This window comes from Polypterus senegalus, chromosome 3, assembly GCF_016835505.1.
Source record: "Polypterus senegalus isolate Bchr_013 chromosome 3, ASM1683550v1, whole genome shotgun sequence".
NCBI classification, from domain to species: domain Eukaryota; kingdom Metazoa; phylum Chordata; class Cladistia; order Polypteriformes; family Polypteridae; genus Polypterus; species Polypterus senegalus.
The window spans coordinates 70,575,056-70,590,115 of record NC_053156.1 but is presented as its reverse complement, the minus strand read 5'-3'; the positions used below and the strand labels follow the sequence as shown (position 1 = coordinate 70,590,115).

The 15,060-nt window shown below is 34.4% G+C and overlaps 1 protein-coding gene across 8 annotated transcripts in view; it reads left to right on the top strand.

Moving 5' to 3' along the window:
• The window catches only part of lama2 (laminin, alpha 2), an 852,572-nt gene that overhangs the window by 515,939 nt on the left and 321,573 nt on the right, over window positions 1-15,060 (top strand). For all 8 annotated transcript variants that reach the window (XM_039747473.1, XM_039747472.1, XM_039747479.1 and 5 more), the window contains exons 17-18: window positions 4,947-5,074; window positions 11,702-11,788. In XM_039747473.1, coding sequence (XP_039603407.1) covers window positions 4,947-5,074; window positions 11,702-11,788 — 215 coding nt within the window. The remainder of the gene's footprint in view (window positions 1-4,946; window positions 5,075-11,701; window positions 11,789-15,060) is intronic.

Genomic DNA, 15,060 nt, shown 5'->3' with positions numbered 1-15,060 from the left:
TTTAAGCTTCACATAACATTTCTAGCAATTTTTCAGTAGCTCCCTCCTATGGATGTGGTAGATATAGCTGTTTCAGGTATTAACTTTTACATCACTTTTCCATCAAAGCTTCTATAATACACTGACTTATTTATGAGAGTTTCACTTTAGGATGCTCCACTTTGAGTTCAGGACTATTTTAGAATGTGTTATTCAGAATGAATGGAAACATTCAGGACCATTAACTGATAGTGCTGTTTAGCTGATTCAACTTTTAATATGTATAATCCACAAATTACAAGCAAATCAACTAATGTGTCATTGCTTTCATTGCAAAGAAATACGTTTTTATAACATGCAGAATTATTTACGAGGTTTCCACTTTAGGAAAATCCCCCTTGGGTTGAGGACATTTTTGCATATATTAATCAGTCAATATTACCCTTAAACTGATAGAATGGTTCAAAAGAACTGAAGTGAAATATTTCATCAGCTTACAGGCAAATCAATTACTGTGCCATTGCTTTCATTATAAAGGAAGGAAAAGGAGATATAGATAGATAATTTTGAATTTCTTTTATTACGTCAAAACGGAGTCTAATATAAATGACAAAATAACACCAGCAAATCAGAATTTTTCTGAAGAAACTAAAACCCTGCAATGCAGCTAATTTAGATAAACATTTTCATAAATGTTGAAGTAATACGTTGAATTATTATTAACTATTCTACATTCAACAAGACAAACATTTCATTGCTTGCAAATATACATTTATCACATTTCCAGCATGTCTGAACAACATTTTTTCAATAAAAGATCAAACCGTCTGTATTTTTTTTATTCTTCTAGATGAATATGGACACATGAAATGACAGTTTTGTCCAGTATTGCAAGTGTATTTATTCAGTATCAATTAAATGAAAATGAAAGCTAGCAAGAAATCAGTCATCATTACAGAATGTTTTTGGTCTGTAGGATAGATCCCTTGCTAACAGTAGGACCTCTAATAAACAACTAGCTTAGCATTGACCTAGGGTTCAAGAGATTCTGGCTGAAAAAAAATTACCCTCCATAATACAATATTCAGTATAATTGTTTTCACTTACACAACACGAACAAAGCTGAAATCAAAATATAATAATCAACCAAAAAATATCTATTGTTTATCAACCGTTTTATTTATACATCATCTATTTAGTGCTAATCAAATTGTTCTGACATGAAAAGTGCATACTGATAAATAAACCGATTTGTGCCGTGAAGGACTTGGTCCTGCTTTGTACCCATTGTTTATATTATAGGATCTCTGTTCTCCTGAAACTTACTGGGGAAGAAAAATAACATGCTGAAAAACTGAATTGATAACACATCTGATATGACTGTTGACCAGGCTGGCAAGGTGGTCCTAACAGGCAGTGCTAAATGACAAAGGCAAGAAAGGAAACCTGCCTCCCCCAGCAGCTTCTCAAATGGCAATTTCTTTGAGCCTGATAAAATGAGATTCTCAGGTAATAAACATGTGTGATTTAGCAGAGCAACAGTTTCCACCCTCCTGCTAAGTAAAATACAGCTAATAGTCAAGAAAAGAGCCACTGACTATACCTTATTAAAGATCTCTGTGACACTTTGGCTGTGAGTATGTAAGGACAAGTCACTGTCACCTCTGTGTGTTATCTGGAATCACTAATTCCATGGTATCTCTTTCACCTTGTATTATGGTAAAATGCATTTGCATGGACACTTCATTTCTGAGGGCTGTAAAACATCAATAGAGTGGCTAATTTAAAGCACTTAGTCTTCGTTTTTCTTTAAGTGATTACTCACAATAAGATGATCAGCTTTCTAAAGAAGACAGCAAAAATAATTGCACTGTAACATATTGAGTCCTAGTTACAGAAGAATAAAAGTGAATTATGAACACCAGAAACTCTTTTCCAAGAAAATGACACAAAAGGTTTGTTCCAATGAAAAGGTTAGTTTTTATCTTTTTCTGCTATTCACAAATCTTTGCTATGGGGTTTCACTCCTCTTGTTATTTCAGTAGCAGTATTGTTAGTTAATTTTATCTATATAGTTGTGGCTATGCACATTCCATCATCTGTTACTGGATATGAGAGACAAAGAGATAAAAAAATAAAAAGAAGAGAATGGAGGTGACACTTCAGGGAGAATTAGCACTTGGCACACTGAGAACATTAGTGTTTTATTATTTTGTGAATGGTTTTTTGATGTGGGGTATACAGTATGTTAATTGGGACTGAGAAGCGGATGCTTGGTAAGGCAGTTAATTTGATTTTTAAATTCAGATATTTTAGTAGTCATTTTTCCCAGTTAACAGAATGAAAACTATCAAGTAAACACACCTCAAGTTGGCAAATTAAGTGCTGTAAATATCCCAGGTCTCCAAGTAATAAAGTGGGGTGTATTCTCTTAGAAATAGTAATTAGCTAGTCAGATAGACTGTCAAGTCTCACGGTAGGAATCATCAATACTTCATTGATTCTCACACTTGCCTTTTTCAAGTTTCTTTTTGGTCAGGTCACTAGATGAACAATCTTTGTACCTTTCTTTCAATCTTATTATTTGCCTGACTTTGCAGGAAAATTCAGTTATTGTTCCCTTCCAGCAGGTGCGGCTCCAATACCTTCTCTGTTTTGTGGCTTATTATTATCATTTTGTTTACAAACACAAATTAATCTATATACCTGTATTTTAATATATATCCCCCATGATTAGAACATCAGTCAAATATAAACCTACTCAGAAAAAGTGGCAGTGTTAAATTAACTTTTATAGTGGTAAACAACCTGTTAAAATATATAGAATGTGTATATATTGATAGTGATTTTACTGTGCATGACCACCTAGCAAATTTTGCAAACTAAGATTTGACTTTAAAGTTTACCATTCACAGTCACTTAGCGCATCTGACATTAACTGAATGCTATGAACTAGTAACTTACTAAATGCAACCATTATGTATGTTTGTCCTTTTGGAGAGAAACATGAACAAGACCAGTAAATAAGCTTACAAAATGTCTCTAGAAACAACCTTTTTAGGTTTCATCGGCAAAGTAAGCAAACAGAACTGAATTATGTTCCAGAGTCTGATGTTCAAAATGAACAATTGTGCAAAATTTACCCTTAATGGTTTTCTTGTGTCAGTGTATTCTTGTTGAAGATAATAAACAACTACTAGTGCAATGCTGTGTTCCATTTGAACTGGGAAGTCAACATTTACAAGTGTTCCTATTCTTAGGTTTTTTGGCTATTGTGATTTATTTACTCAATTTTCTGGATTTCAGCCTTTGAATTGTGTACAGGGATTTGTTTTCTTTGGAATGCCTTGTTTAAGGAATTTCTTTTTTGCCATTCTGAGTATTTATTAATATTTTGTTAATAAATCTTCATTTTTATAAGGATTCTTCCTTGCCTTTTTGTTGACAAGACAGAGGTTTATGCTGTTGTATTTTGTTTTCTCTAAGGGTGTTTTTTTTTTTGTATTTTCAACATTTATTACCAGGTCCTCATTTAAGACCTCCTTAGGCCAAAGCCTGTAGGTAGTAGTTGGGTTAACTAGCTGGATTGACACAAGCTTCTTCTGGGCTAGCTAGTAAAGATCCTGCCTTGCTTTATGTGTATTTTGGATGCCTCACACACCTTTTTGTTGTGTTTGTGAATTGCTTACACAATACATGGGTACTAATCTGTGACCTCTTACAAATTTAGGACCTTTATTACTTCTTTCAGAAACACGCTTCTTGCCTGAAGTAGGGGCCTGAGTTGCATCAAAAGCTTGCATATTGTAATCTTTTTAGTTAGCCAATACAAGGTGTCATTTTGCTTGATTTCTCACTAAATTCATAATGGCTAACATGGTACAACACCCTAGTACTACTAGAAACATGCTTAAAATTTTTTGATCCATTATACATTACCTTTCAGTTCAGTGTTTTTGCCTCTGCTTTGTTTTCAAGCCTGTAAATAACTAAGGGGACATTAGTACTAGGGTGTTGTACCGTGTTAGCCATTATGAATGTAGTAAGAAGTCAAGATAAATGACACCTTTTATTGGCTAAATAAAAAGATTACAATATGCAAGCTTCTGAGGCAACTCAGGGGACATTAGAAATAGATAGGTGGACGTCTGTGTAGTGAGCAATACAGGTTGAAATCTTGCTCTTTTTTTCTTACCTGGAAGTGTTGTAAACATGTAATGTAATGTTCATTCTCCTGACTGACTGTTATAAATACCTGCATATTCTCTAGAGCAGTGTTCTATGAGTGTAACATTTAGCAATACTTTTCGCAAAGATATGAATTACAAATTGTTGGGATAGGCAATGGAGGCGGATTGTTAAATATTTTTTATACTGTTATTTTCATGAGAGTACACTGAAAATACTGTAAAGATTATGGACTTTGATAACTAGTGGAAATGTTTACTTAACTATCATCGTGATATTAATTCTGAGCGTGTTCTCACATCAAAATGGTTTGTCTACTCAGTTCTTACTGCTCTTAATTGTTTTAAAATCAGCACAAATATATTGTTTATTGCAAAAACTAATTGAAATGCTCATTCTCTTTTTTGTTTTATTCTGGCAATTAAAACTAAGTTAATGGGAATCTAGAACCTTGGATGTACAGTACCACTATCCTGTCAAATTTGCAGCCTTCAAACCAAACACATGTTCTCTGTTTTCTTAACATCTGTTTACCAGGGAAACCACTCAATCAGTGAATCAATACAAGTGCAAAGCACACCCTATGGCTTTATTTGTTATAGATATTTGCCCTTTTTTGCAAATAACCTAACATTCTTGATTTATTACAAAGTATTAATTTCTGTCATGCCATTATACCCAAAAAGACTGCTGCTGACTTTTAGCCTCCTCTTGAATGTACAAATTTGTGAATTTCTACATAGTTTGATGCAATCATCCTTAGTAACATTTGTCTTCAGGGTTGCAGGCATCATACTGCTGGACCACATTGTGACATATGCACCCCTGGCTTCTATGGTGATCCAAAAACGGGGACACCCACAGACTGCCAGCCCTGTGCCTGCCCACTTCTGAATCCATCAAACAAGTAGGTTACAATTTTAAAAATTTCTTACCAAAATTGAGATTACATTTGCATTCTCATTTCCTGGAATATTGTTCATTGGACCTTTATGTGTACTTTATTATGTGCTGAAACAATAGTTACTTAATGAATTGAAAGAATGAGTGAAATATTTGTAATTTGTTTACACTGAGGTATCTGATAAATTTTCAGAATCCATTAGTAGGTCACTGGTGAGTTTTTAATAGGGAAAATTGCTGCTTATATTGCTGTAAATTGTGGCTTCATTTATTTATATGGGATACACAACTTTTTATGATAGACAAGAACCCAAATTACTTAAGTAAAATGTAGCCACTTTAGAACTCTTTGAGGTTTTTTTGCCTCAAAGATGACAGGTCCACGTTAACCCAATATTATTACATAATAACCCAGTGGATGGGGCTACAGTCTTATGGGTTTCTATTTGTAAAAAAGTAAAGTTCCCTCAGAGTAAAGAAAGAGTTGTATCTGGTCAGGGAATTTACATTCACAGATTTTTTTTTTGTTTGAGACATTAAAAAATAACAGAGCAATGACCATCCTTGGCATTTATTATCAAAAAAGTACTTTCTACAATAGTGTCATGTTTCATAACCAAAGTGCTAGGGTATTATCACATTATGAAAAATACATCTGACTATGAAAAGCATATGTTCTTTAACTGGAAGAAAAGAGGAGACAAAAACTCAAATAGCAACATTTTTAAGTTCTTCTAGGAAGCTTAGGAATTTAAGCAATTTTTGGTGAGTTTGGGGAGAAGCAAATAAGAATAAAGTAGGGTTTTGGCTGTTGTTGTAGAGATTTTAATCATCATCAATCAAGTTTTGAAAATTTGCAGCTCAACCTACACAATTATTAACCAATGGGATCTGATTATTGAGTAAAACAATCCGACTTCATGTCTGATTGTTTGCCCCTAGACAGTCAGACAAATTAATGAACTAGCCATAGCATGCACATTCCTCCCTCACCTTTGTTACAGAAAGATGTCTTTCTTCTTATAGATGGAGGTGGCAATGAGAAAGAACTAACTCAATGTCAGGTTCACTAAAAAGACACAGAGAAACAAAAGGGCATGCACAAAAAAATGAGAAACGGATACAAGTGTAGAAAACCATGAAATGAAAAGAAAAAACAACAACAGCATGGCCAACAAACCAAAAAATGATGGCATCTACCAGAAGCAAAATAACAGTACATTTAAACAAAAATAGCCATACAAAATAGAACAACACAAACTGGATAAAAATTATATAAAATCCAACATCTGTCTGTATGCTTTTCACGAGAGAACTACTTAACAGATTTAGATGGGGTTTTTACTGTCATTTGCTTGAACATTGTGGTTGATTTTGTGACTTCTCTCATCGTGCTAAGAATCATAGTTCACTTGCAGCAACAACATATATTTTCCTGAATCTGAGACAAAGGCTGCGGGCCGAGGGGAGAGGGAAGTGTGACATCAGGAGTGGGGAGTCGATCTACCTCTGCGTTTTTGAGTGTACCTTGCCTTTGCTTAGCTAACGATACCTTTTTGTTTATTGATTTTTAAACTTTGTCCTGTTTTACTACGATGTGGACGGAGCTGAGTGGGACGACTAGTAATGAATAAAACACAAAATTTATTACATCTGACAACACTATCACTGTTATATCAAGTTAATTCCAGAAAATTGTATTGATTTATGAACCTAAACAAAGTTTATTATTATCTCTTATTTAATCTAAGAAAACATTACAGATGTGGCCAGAAATGAGTAAAGGTTAAACCACTGACCACTGACTGGCATCCTACTTGGAATGGACTGAGAAGATTACCAAATTAATTCAATACTCTTTTAATTCTTTTATGGTGGTTGAATCTTTAGTGAATCAATTCATTTAGGTCAATTTTGACTAAAATACCACAACCCAGTTCTCAGAGTAGCATGGATATTGCTGATTTCAGTAATTATTGCCAAAAATGTATTATATTGATTTTTTTTGGAAGCAAAACATATGCTGTCTTTGTCGCCCTATAGATTTTAATTGTGTCATTGACTTATTTCCTGGAGCAGTTTTGCGTTTAAGAACTGTCAGGGTCCAAAATAAAAGATATGAAGCATTATAATACATAAAGGAAAATATGAAGGATGATTTAATCCACTTGTAAATTTCACCAGATAGAGCAGGGTTAATTTTTGTTTTAGAAAAAAAAAGCACTGGCTCCATAAATTTTAGATTTTGGGAGTGTAATTAATATTACAGTTAAAAAAAATATATTTTTTCTCACTTATTTTGCATTTTAAAAATAATCTGACAGCACATTCAAAACCATATAAAAACATTTAAAACCAAATAAATGTTGAGCAGCAATTATTGTCATTACCACAGCTGGCTATGGCATGCATGTTCATCCCTCAGTTTTCTCACAGAAAGATGTCTTTCTTCTAGTAGATGGTGGGTGGCAATGAGCCAGAACTGAATTGATGTTTGGATTATTAGAAAGACACAGAGAAAAAACAAGACACACACAAGATAAACAAAGAAAAGGATAAATGTATAAAAAAGCAATGTAGAAATGTATTCAAAAATCAGACTAGCCAGGAAACCATTAAATCAAATGTCAAATCCAAAGGGCAAACCATCATTGAAGTCAAAAGAAAATTGTTAAAAATTATATCTCTAACTTTGTTTTTCATGCTCCTAAGTTTACTAGAAAAGTTAAATTGTTTTTTGTACTTTTTTAATCAAAGCCAGGACACTGTGCCCATTGGTGGCCATACCATTAGTAAACAAGAAGCAGAATCCATGACAAACTACACAAAATGACTTTGCCCCGCTAAAACAAAAAACAGAAACCCTGAAAGGCAATGCATTAATATCATAATCACAACAATAAAAATAATTTGAAACCATAAATAACAGCCCGACATGTCTATGTCCTGCCAGTGCAGTCAAGGGCCAAAGAGGAATCCATGGATTTCAGCAGCCAACAGTTATTTTTTAATTTCAGCTTAAAGTAATCACAATGTACAGCACATACATTTCAAAAACTTATGAAAAAAACAGGAAATGCAATCATATGAATTTTTTTAATTGAAGACAGGACTCTTGACAAAAGACAGAGGGGAGGGACAGATCTTATTTATTAATGGCAAGGGATTTTATGAAAGCATCTATTTAATAATATAGGATGGTCCAGATATAATTATGTAATTTTCAGTTACTCTACAACTTATTAAGTTTATTACATAGAGAATTCACAAAAAATTCTTTTTTTTTGCCGATAGATGGCAGCACCTGCCCTGCATTCCACAATGACGGGGAGACGGTTGTCAGTCGAACAGCGGGTGCGATGTGTTCGCTTTTTCTCGATAATGGGAAATATTTCTGAGGTGCTTTGGATTAAAAGTTGCATAATTAGATCTGGACCACCCTTAATATTTGTAATAAACCTGTGGCTTGTATTATATCATAAATGTTTTTATCTGCATTCTCCTTGAAAACATGACAATATTTTTGTTTTCTCTGTCATCACCACAAAATAAAATATTAAATCTAAAAATAAAATATCTTAGGGATGTATTCTTTAAAGTAGTTCAGCACCACCTGTTCATGCACTTACAATTTATGCTGCTCTTGAAGTGTATCCATGTTTGTCATCTGTAGCACACTGAAATTACTTCCCCAACTTTTTTACTAACTGTATATAAGAAGCACTTTGTTGTGAAGTCACAAGTGACAAGTAACATTCACATTGACATTGGTCATTTGGCTCAATGTGATACACCACATGCAATAAGTCATGTCTGGTCAAACTACTTATACCAAACAGAGTTTATGCTTATCTCGGACAAAGCTTAAGTGTCTTTTATGGGTATTTGCACATTTTCCCTGTGCCTCCCCATATTCAGTATATCAGTTATTAAATATGCCCCAAATGAATGAGAGTGGATGTTCTCTGATTATTTTATCAATTTTTGTCTCGTTTTTAAACTGCATGGAAGTTGATGACTGAGTGTAATACTTTAGAAATACTTAGACATGACACAAATTCAGGGTGACAATTACTATAAAATCACTTACACACAGTAAATTATGGAAACTGAAAAGAACAGCTGTTAAATCCTTATAGAGCCAGTGTCTTGGGTATGAATCCTATACCCGAGCATTGCGTGTATAGTCATTTCCTCTCACATTCCCTTAACACATTATTGTTAGGTTAGGGTGTATGTGTGTAAGCCTTATAATAGTCAGGTGCCCTCTTCAAGACAGTTTCCAGTCTGTACGTAATGTTGCATGGGACAGACTTTGGCTCCTACAATCCTGAATCCAACTAAGTTGATGGTTATTGATATTGGTTTTGTTTAGGCAATTATTTAGATCAGGGTTTGTGTAATTTAAAGCTAAATCTTGAATTGTCTGAATTTGTTTTGCTAATATAATTTTGAAATCCATATACCCATAACGTGTTCCAAAAATTCCCTCACTGGACAATAGAGGATGCTTTAGATCAGGGGTGGGCAATGTTGGTACTGGAGAGCCGCAGTGGCTACAGGTTTTCATTCTAACCCAATTGCTTAATTAGAAACCAATCCTTGCCAATCTCAAACCTTATTTAATTTTATGGCTTGTTAGTCTGCAATGCAAGGTTCTTGTATCGTAGATTTTTTCCTTTCCAAAGATATCATCCAAATGATTTGAAGCCTTAAATGTATAATTTTCAGTTTGTCACATTTTTTGTTAAGTGTTTATTAAATCAAACAGTGCATGATGAACACACCCAGATGTAAATGGAAACAAGCTAGATGGAAAACTGCAGGCTGCTTTGTCATTTACATCTTATTGCTAACAAGGAGCCATTAAAACAGCGAATGCAGCTGTTTAAGATTGAAATAAGCAATTATGGTTGGGGACCCTTAACGATCAAGACCACTAAAATAAAGAATCAAAATGTCACTTAAGCAATAAGTGCTTCATCAGCAATAATTGACTTCTCATTAAGAAAGTGGGTTGGAAGAAAAATTTGCAGCTACTGGGGCTCTCCAGGACCGCCATTGCCCACCCCTGCTCTAGATCCAACTCCAAACCCAAATAATGACTAATCAAAAAGGCCAAAATTGCAAAGCAAAAAATGATTTTTTTATTTAAAAAAATGTTAATATAACACATAGTACAACATAAAATGTTAATAACAAAATACTTATTTCCCTATATGGCCAACCTGTATAAGCATTTGACCAAGACTAGCACATGGCATTGCAGATCCATTTACCCAAAAGTACTTCCAAAAACAAACCCCGCTCAACATCTTCTATGTACCTCCTTAAACACCTTCCCCATACTCTGTCCTCATTTTTTCCCGGAAGATGATATAATGCCAATAACTTACCTCTGACTCAAAGCTCACCAGCCTTACAGCTAGAAAAGACTTTAAAGCTCTGACAAATGACTAGGTCCAGTATGCCCAGGAATCACTTCCAAGTCATGAATGCTCTTCAGAAGCCCTGACCACTATACAATATGACATATAGAGACCTGCCAGGCTGTCCACCCCACCAGCTCAGTTTTGACCAAAAATACTCCCCTCTAGCCAAATGTGATTTACCCAGTATCTACTGGCTACTGGGCTTCAAGAGAGTTTTTATCTGAATTATTTTCAAGTCTTTTAATAATAAAAAAAAAACAGTCCCATGAATATTTTGGTGTAACTTTATGCAGTTGAAAATGAAAAATGTTTGAGTTCATTCAAGGATCTGAACTAAATTTTTCTATTTATGACTCCATATCAGGCTCGATGCAGTGAATTTATCTAGCAAAAAGAAAGATCAAGTGCAAGTCATCCACAAGGCATACTTAGGCACATACTCACACTTGGTCCAAACTGACTAGCTTACAGTCACTAATTCACTTTAAGACACATTTTTAGAATTTGTGAATAAAACCAAAGTACCACTTAAAAAGCTGTGAAGACATGAGGAAAACATGTAACAGTGCACAAACAGTGACCAGGTCAAGATTAAAATCCAGATTACTGGAGCTGTGAGGAAGCAATGCTAAACAGTATATGGAACCATGAAAATTAAAAAAACAAAAAAAAGCAAATTCTCTGCTTTACAACATAATATATATTATACAAAGTTTGTCTCCTTTGGTTTTGTAATGTGTGATATTAGATTTCCATATCATACTGTAACTGCCATAAACCCTTTAACTGGACAGTCGGTAACTTCTAAAGCTCCAAACACAATTGCTCCGCTGAGACAGCAACTAAACCCCGGCAGATAAAGCTTGTGATCAGGCCCTCAGGGTGGCATGCTAGCAGCTGAGCATTCCAGTTTTTAGTAAGGGCACAGGGAGACAAGCTAAAGAAAGTCTCAGTCCTGCATTCCATTGGGATGCTGCCATCCACTGGGCTATATCCAGTGTCGTCAGAAATAGCTGAAAGCCTGTCCTGAGTCTGTTGGGTGGAACAGGATCCCTTCTCTATCTTTGTAGTCCTACACACTGCACTTACCCTTTTCCCTGCATTAAAGCTGTTCATTTCTGACTGTGGACTATGAAGTTAATAATATATGTTTTTCTTATTTTCTTTACACCTACTTTTACCCAAAATCAACTGAACAGCTTTAGCCCCACATGCCACCTCGACAAGAAAGGAGAATTAATATGCGATCAGTGTCTACCTGGATATACTGGGCCACGCTGTGAGAGGTAAGTCTGTTTGTGTTTTCCTTACCCTAAGCATTGCCGTGTCTGGATCAATTAGTTTTTTCTTTTTATTCTATTTGTTACCTTAGCTTAAACTGTTTTACAATCCATTTACCACTATTATGCATCTATTTGCTGTATAATGTTATTTGTTGAGAAATATAATTTGTCTGTCTATATTAATAATGAAATGGTTAGATATAAGAACTTAAAAACTAAAGAAGTTGGTGTGAGGTAGTGGTTGTCCGTTCAGATCCCGCTACTAACACTCTGCAACCATGAGCAAGTCACATCACCTGCCTGTTGTCCAATTGGAAAAACAAAAGAAATGTTGTTATTTGCTTCAATAAAGTCATCAGTCAAATAACAAGAAATAATAATATAACAAATGAAAATAAGTCTGGTTTCAAGCACATTTTTTTTACAATTAAATGGTGAAAAAAATAAAATTTTAGGTAAAGATGTTTTTGATAGATGTTTCTTCTTTAGCCTTTTTCTTCATGTGTGTACAGCACTATTTAGATTTTATTGTGTGACATGTATTATACAACATATCCATCAGTTCTTTCATTTTTCTGAACTTGCTTTGTCCAGTACAGCTTTGCCAGGTGTAAAATAAACAAAATTAATAAAATAATAGTAAAATAGTTGTTTTATTTGTTTCTATTGTATAGTTCCATTAAATGTGGGGGCACACGAATTAGAAGCTTGGAAAATGTTTTCATTTTAATCCATTTACACATAAAAGAAATAATACTATTCATCTCACATCTGTCCTCATCATAGTAACACTGATAATTTGCCACATCATCTCTTTTTATCATTAAGAAACTGTGTGGGCTTATTACAAGATTGTATATGATGGCAAATGTATAGCTATCTAATGAATTTATAATGTATAAGTGATGAGAAACAGCCCACACATTTAAAGCATAAAAAACTAGCAGCTGAGTGTGCTTAAGAAGATAAAGTAAAAAATAATACAGTGGTAATTGGGAATGAGTTGGAGTATATTAACATTACATGTTGTATTTAAAATTTGAATTCCAAGACAAGACAGCTCTTGAGAATCCCTCCCAGAGTACATTTATGACAATCTGAAATAACTTTGAATCATCTCCTCTCACCTGAAACATCTACCATTCAAGAAATGCCTTCTCTTTAATATACTGCAGTCCTTACCAAAACTAAGTGCTAGACAAATACAAAATGAAACTATTTATCTTAAAATAAACTATGCAGTTCTTTAGAGTGTTTCTTTGAAAGACTATTTTAATATCATTGATTTGTATAATTCTTCTATCGCTAGCAAATTTCCTGTGTAGTCTAATCCGCTTAGACTAATTTTCCATATTCCTATTTTTCAAATCTTCCTAGGACTTCGGCCTATTTAAATGATCTAGTAGTGTTCTCATACAGGGTGAGCTTTGGATGAGCTTTATGTTGGAATTATCTGTTATCTTTTTTCTAGTGATGGACATGTGTTTCCTTCAGCTAGAAGGTGTCAACAGGGCATTTGACAAGGAACTAACAGTAGGATATACAAAATGAGTTCAGGTTTCCTTACCTGCTGGAACCCAATTTGAATGACCATTATTCACTGTTATACCTTAAAAGAGTTACAGTATTTTACATTATTTTGCATGAGGTTATCCAATTATTAATAATTCAATCCATTCATTTTTAGATCACTGTCTGATCTACCATAGGCTAACAGGGCACCAGATCCTCTGTGTATGTCTATGTACAAGTCAATAAACATTCTACAGGTTAATAGCAACACACACCTACTTTTACATTATTTAAATGCTAGCGGGCATAACCTGAGATGTATGAAAGAACTGCAGTACATGGAGAAATTGCTGAAGATATCTATCTATCTATCTATCTATCTATCTATCTATCTATCTATCTATCTATCTATCTATCTATCTATCTGTCTGTCTGTCTGTCTGTCTGTCTGTCTGTCTGTCTGTCTGTCTTTTTTATGGGTAAATTATTCTTATTTATTAATGGTTAATGAGAAATTACTTGATCTCACTGTGCTGGTGTATATTTAAGAAATTGCAGCACAAGTGTGCAAACAATAATCAGCCAGCGTTCTCATTTAAAACACCATTTAGGATTACAGTATTGGCTCTTTAATTTGGAGCTGCAATGCAGGAGCTCCCTTGGGAATCTGACAGTGATATTGCTTGGCGGCACCTGGCTGTAAACATCACTGCGGCTAAGTTCTATTTTAAACAGACTTATTTTTGTCTTTTTCAGTGGACAAGTACCACTGTTTCTCAAGGTAATAATCTTTAAAAAAAATAAACCATTGAACCAAATCAAAAATACAAATGCATTTTGTGAAGGCCAGTTTATCATTTTTACATTACTTCTGCACTAAGAACTTTGCAAAAGCAATCAGCAAACACAAAGTAACACTTGGGTATTATTTACCACACCATAGAAGCTGTGGGGCAACAAATTATGCTTCCATAAGAAATTAGTGTGATGGATTTTAGATGGTAATTTTTATATGACTTGGTTGCGCAATTAGTCTGAGGAAATTGCATACCAGTGGGATGAAGCTGTTCCCCAGAAGCAGACTGTAAATTCCTTGTTTCCAAATGGTCTGATATTTCAATTTAATGCATGGTTAGCTATCCATCTCCTGAGATCCCTTATACAATTTCTTAAGAGTTCCTGTGATTTTTCCTTATCAACAGATGTTATTTTCTTTGCTTTCATAGTAAAATGTTCCATCTGCGTACAAATTAATGCAATCTGTAGTATGAGGAAAGATGTAATATAATTTGAAAAAATAATATTTATTGATGTGAACATATATTATCTCTTGCAAGGAGCTGAAGCCTATATGACAGCAATGGGTACAAGGCAGGGACCAACCAGACTATTGAAGGTACAAACCAAATTAGTGTTAGAGTCATTGATTCAAGTAGCGAACATATCTTAGAGTGACTGAAATTGGAACGCCTAGAAGAATACCATTTGGACACAGGAAGAATATGCAAACATCACAAAGGCAGTGATCTTGACAGAAATGAAACCCAAGTCCCAGTACCTTTCAGTCAGCAGCAGTAACCACCAAACATCTTGGCTTTGAAAAATATCTAGTATTAAATAAGGACAGTGTGGGTGTGCATTTTTTAGTGTTGCTGTTTCCATGCTCATGCAACCCTAGTTCATATCAATGTCTGCATAGAGTTTTGACATTCTCTTTGTGTTTCAGTGTTTTCTTTCTTGGTTCTCTATTTTCCTTTCCCTTC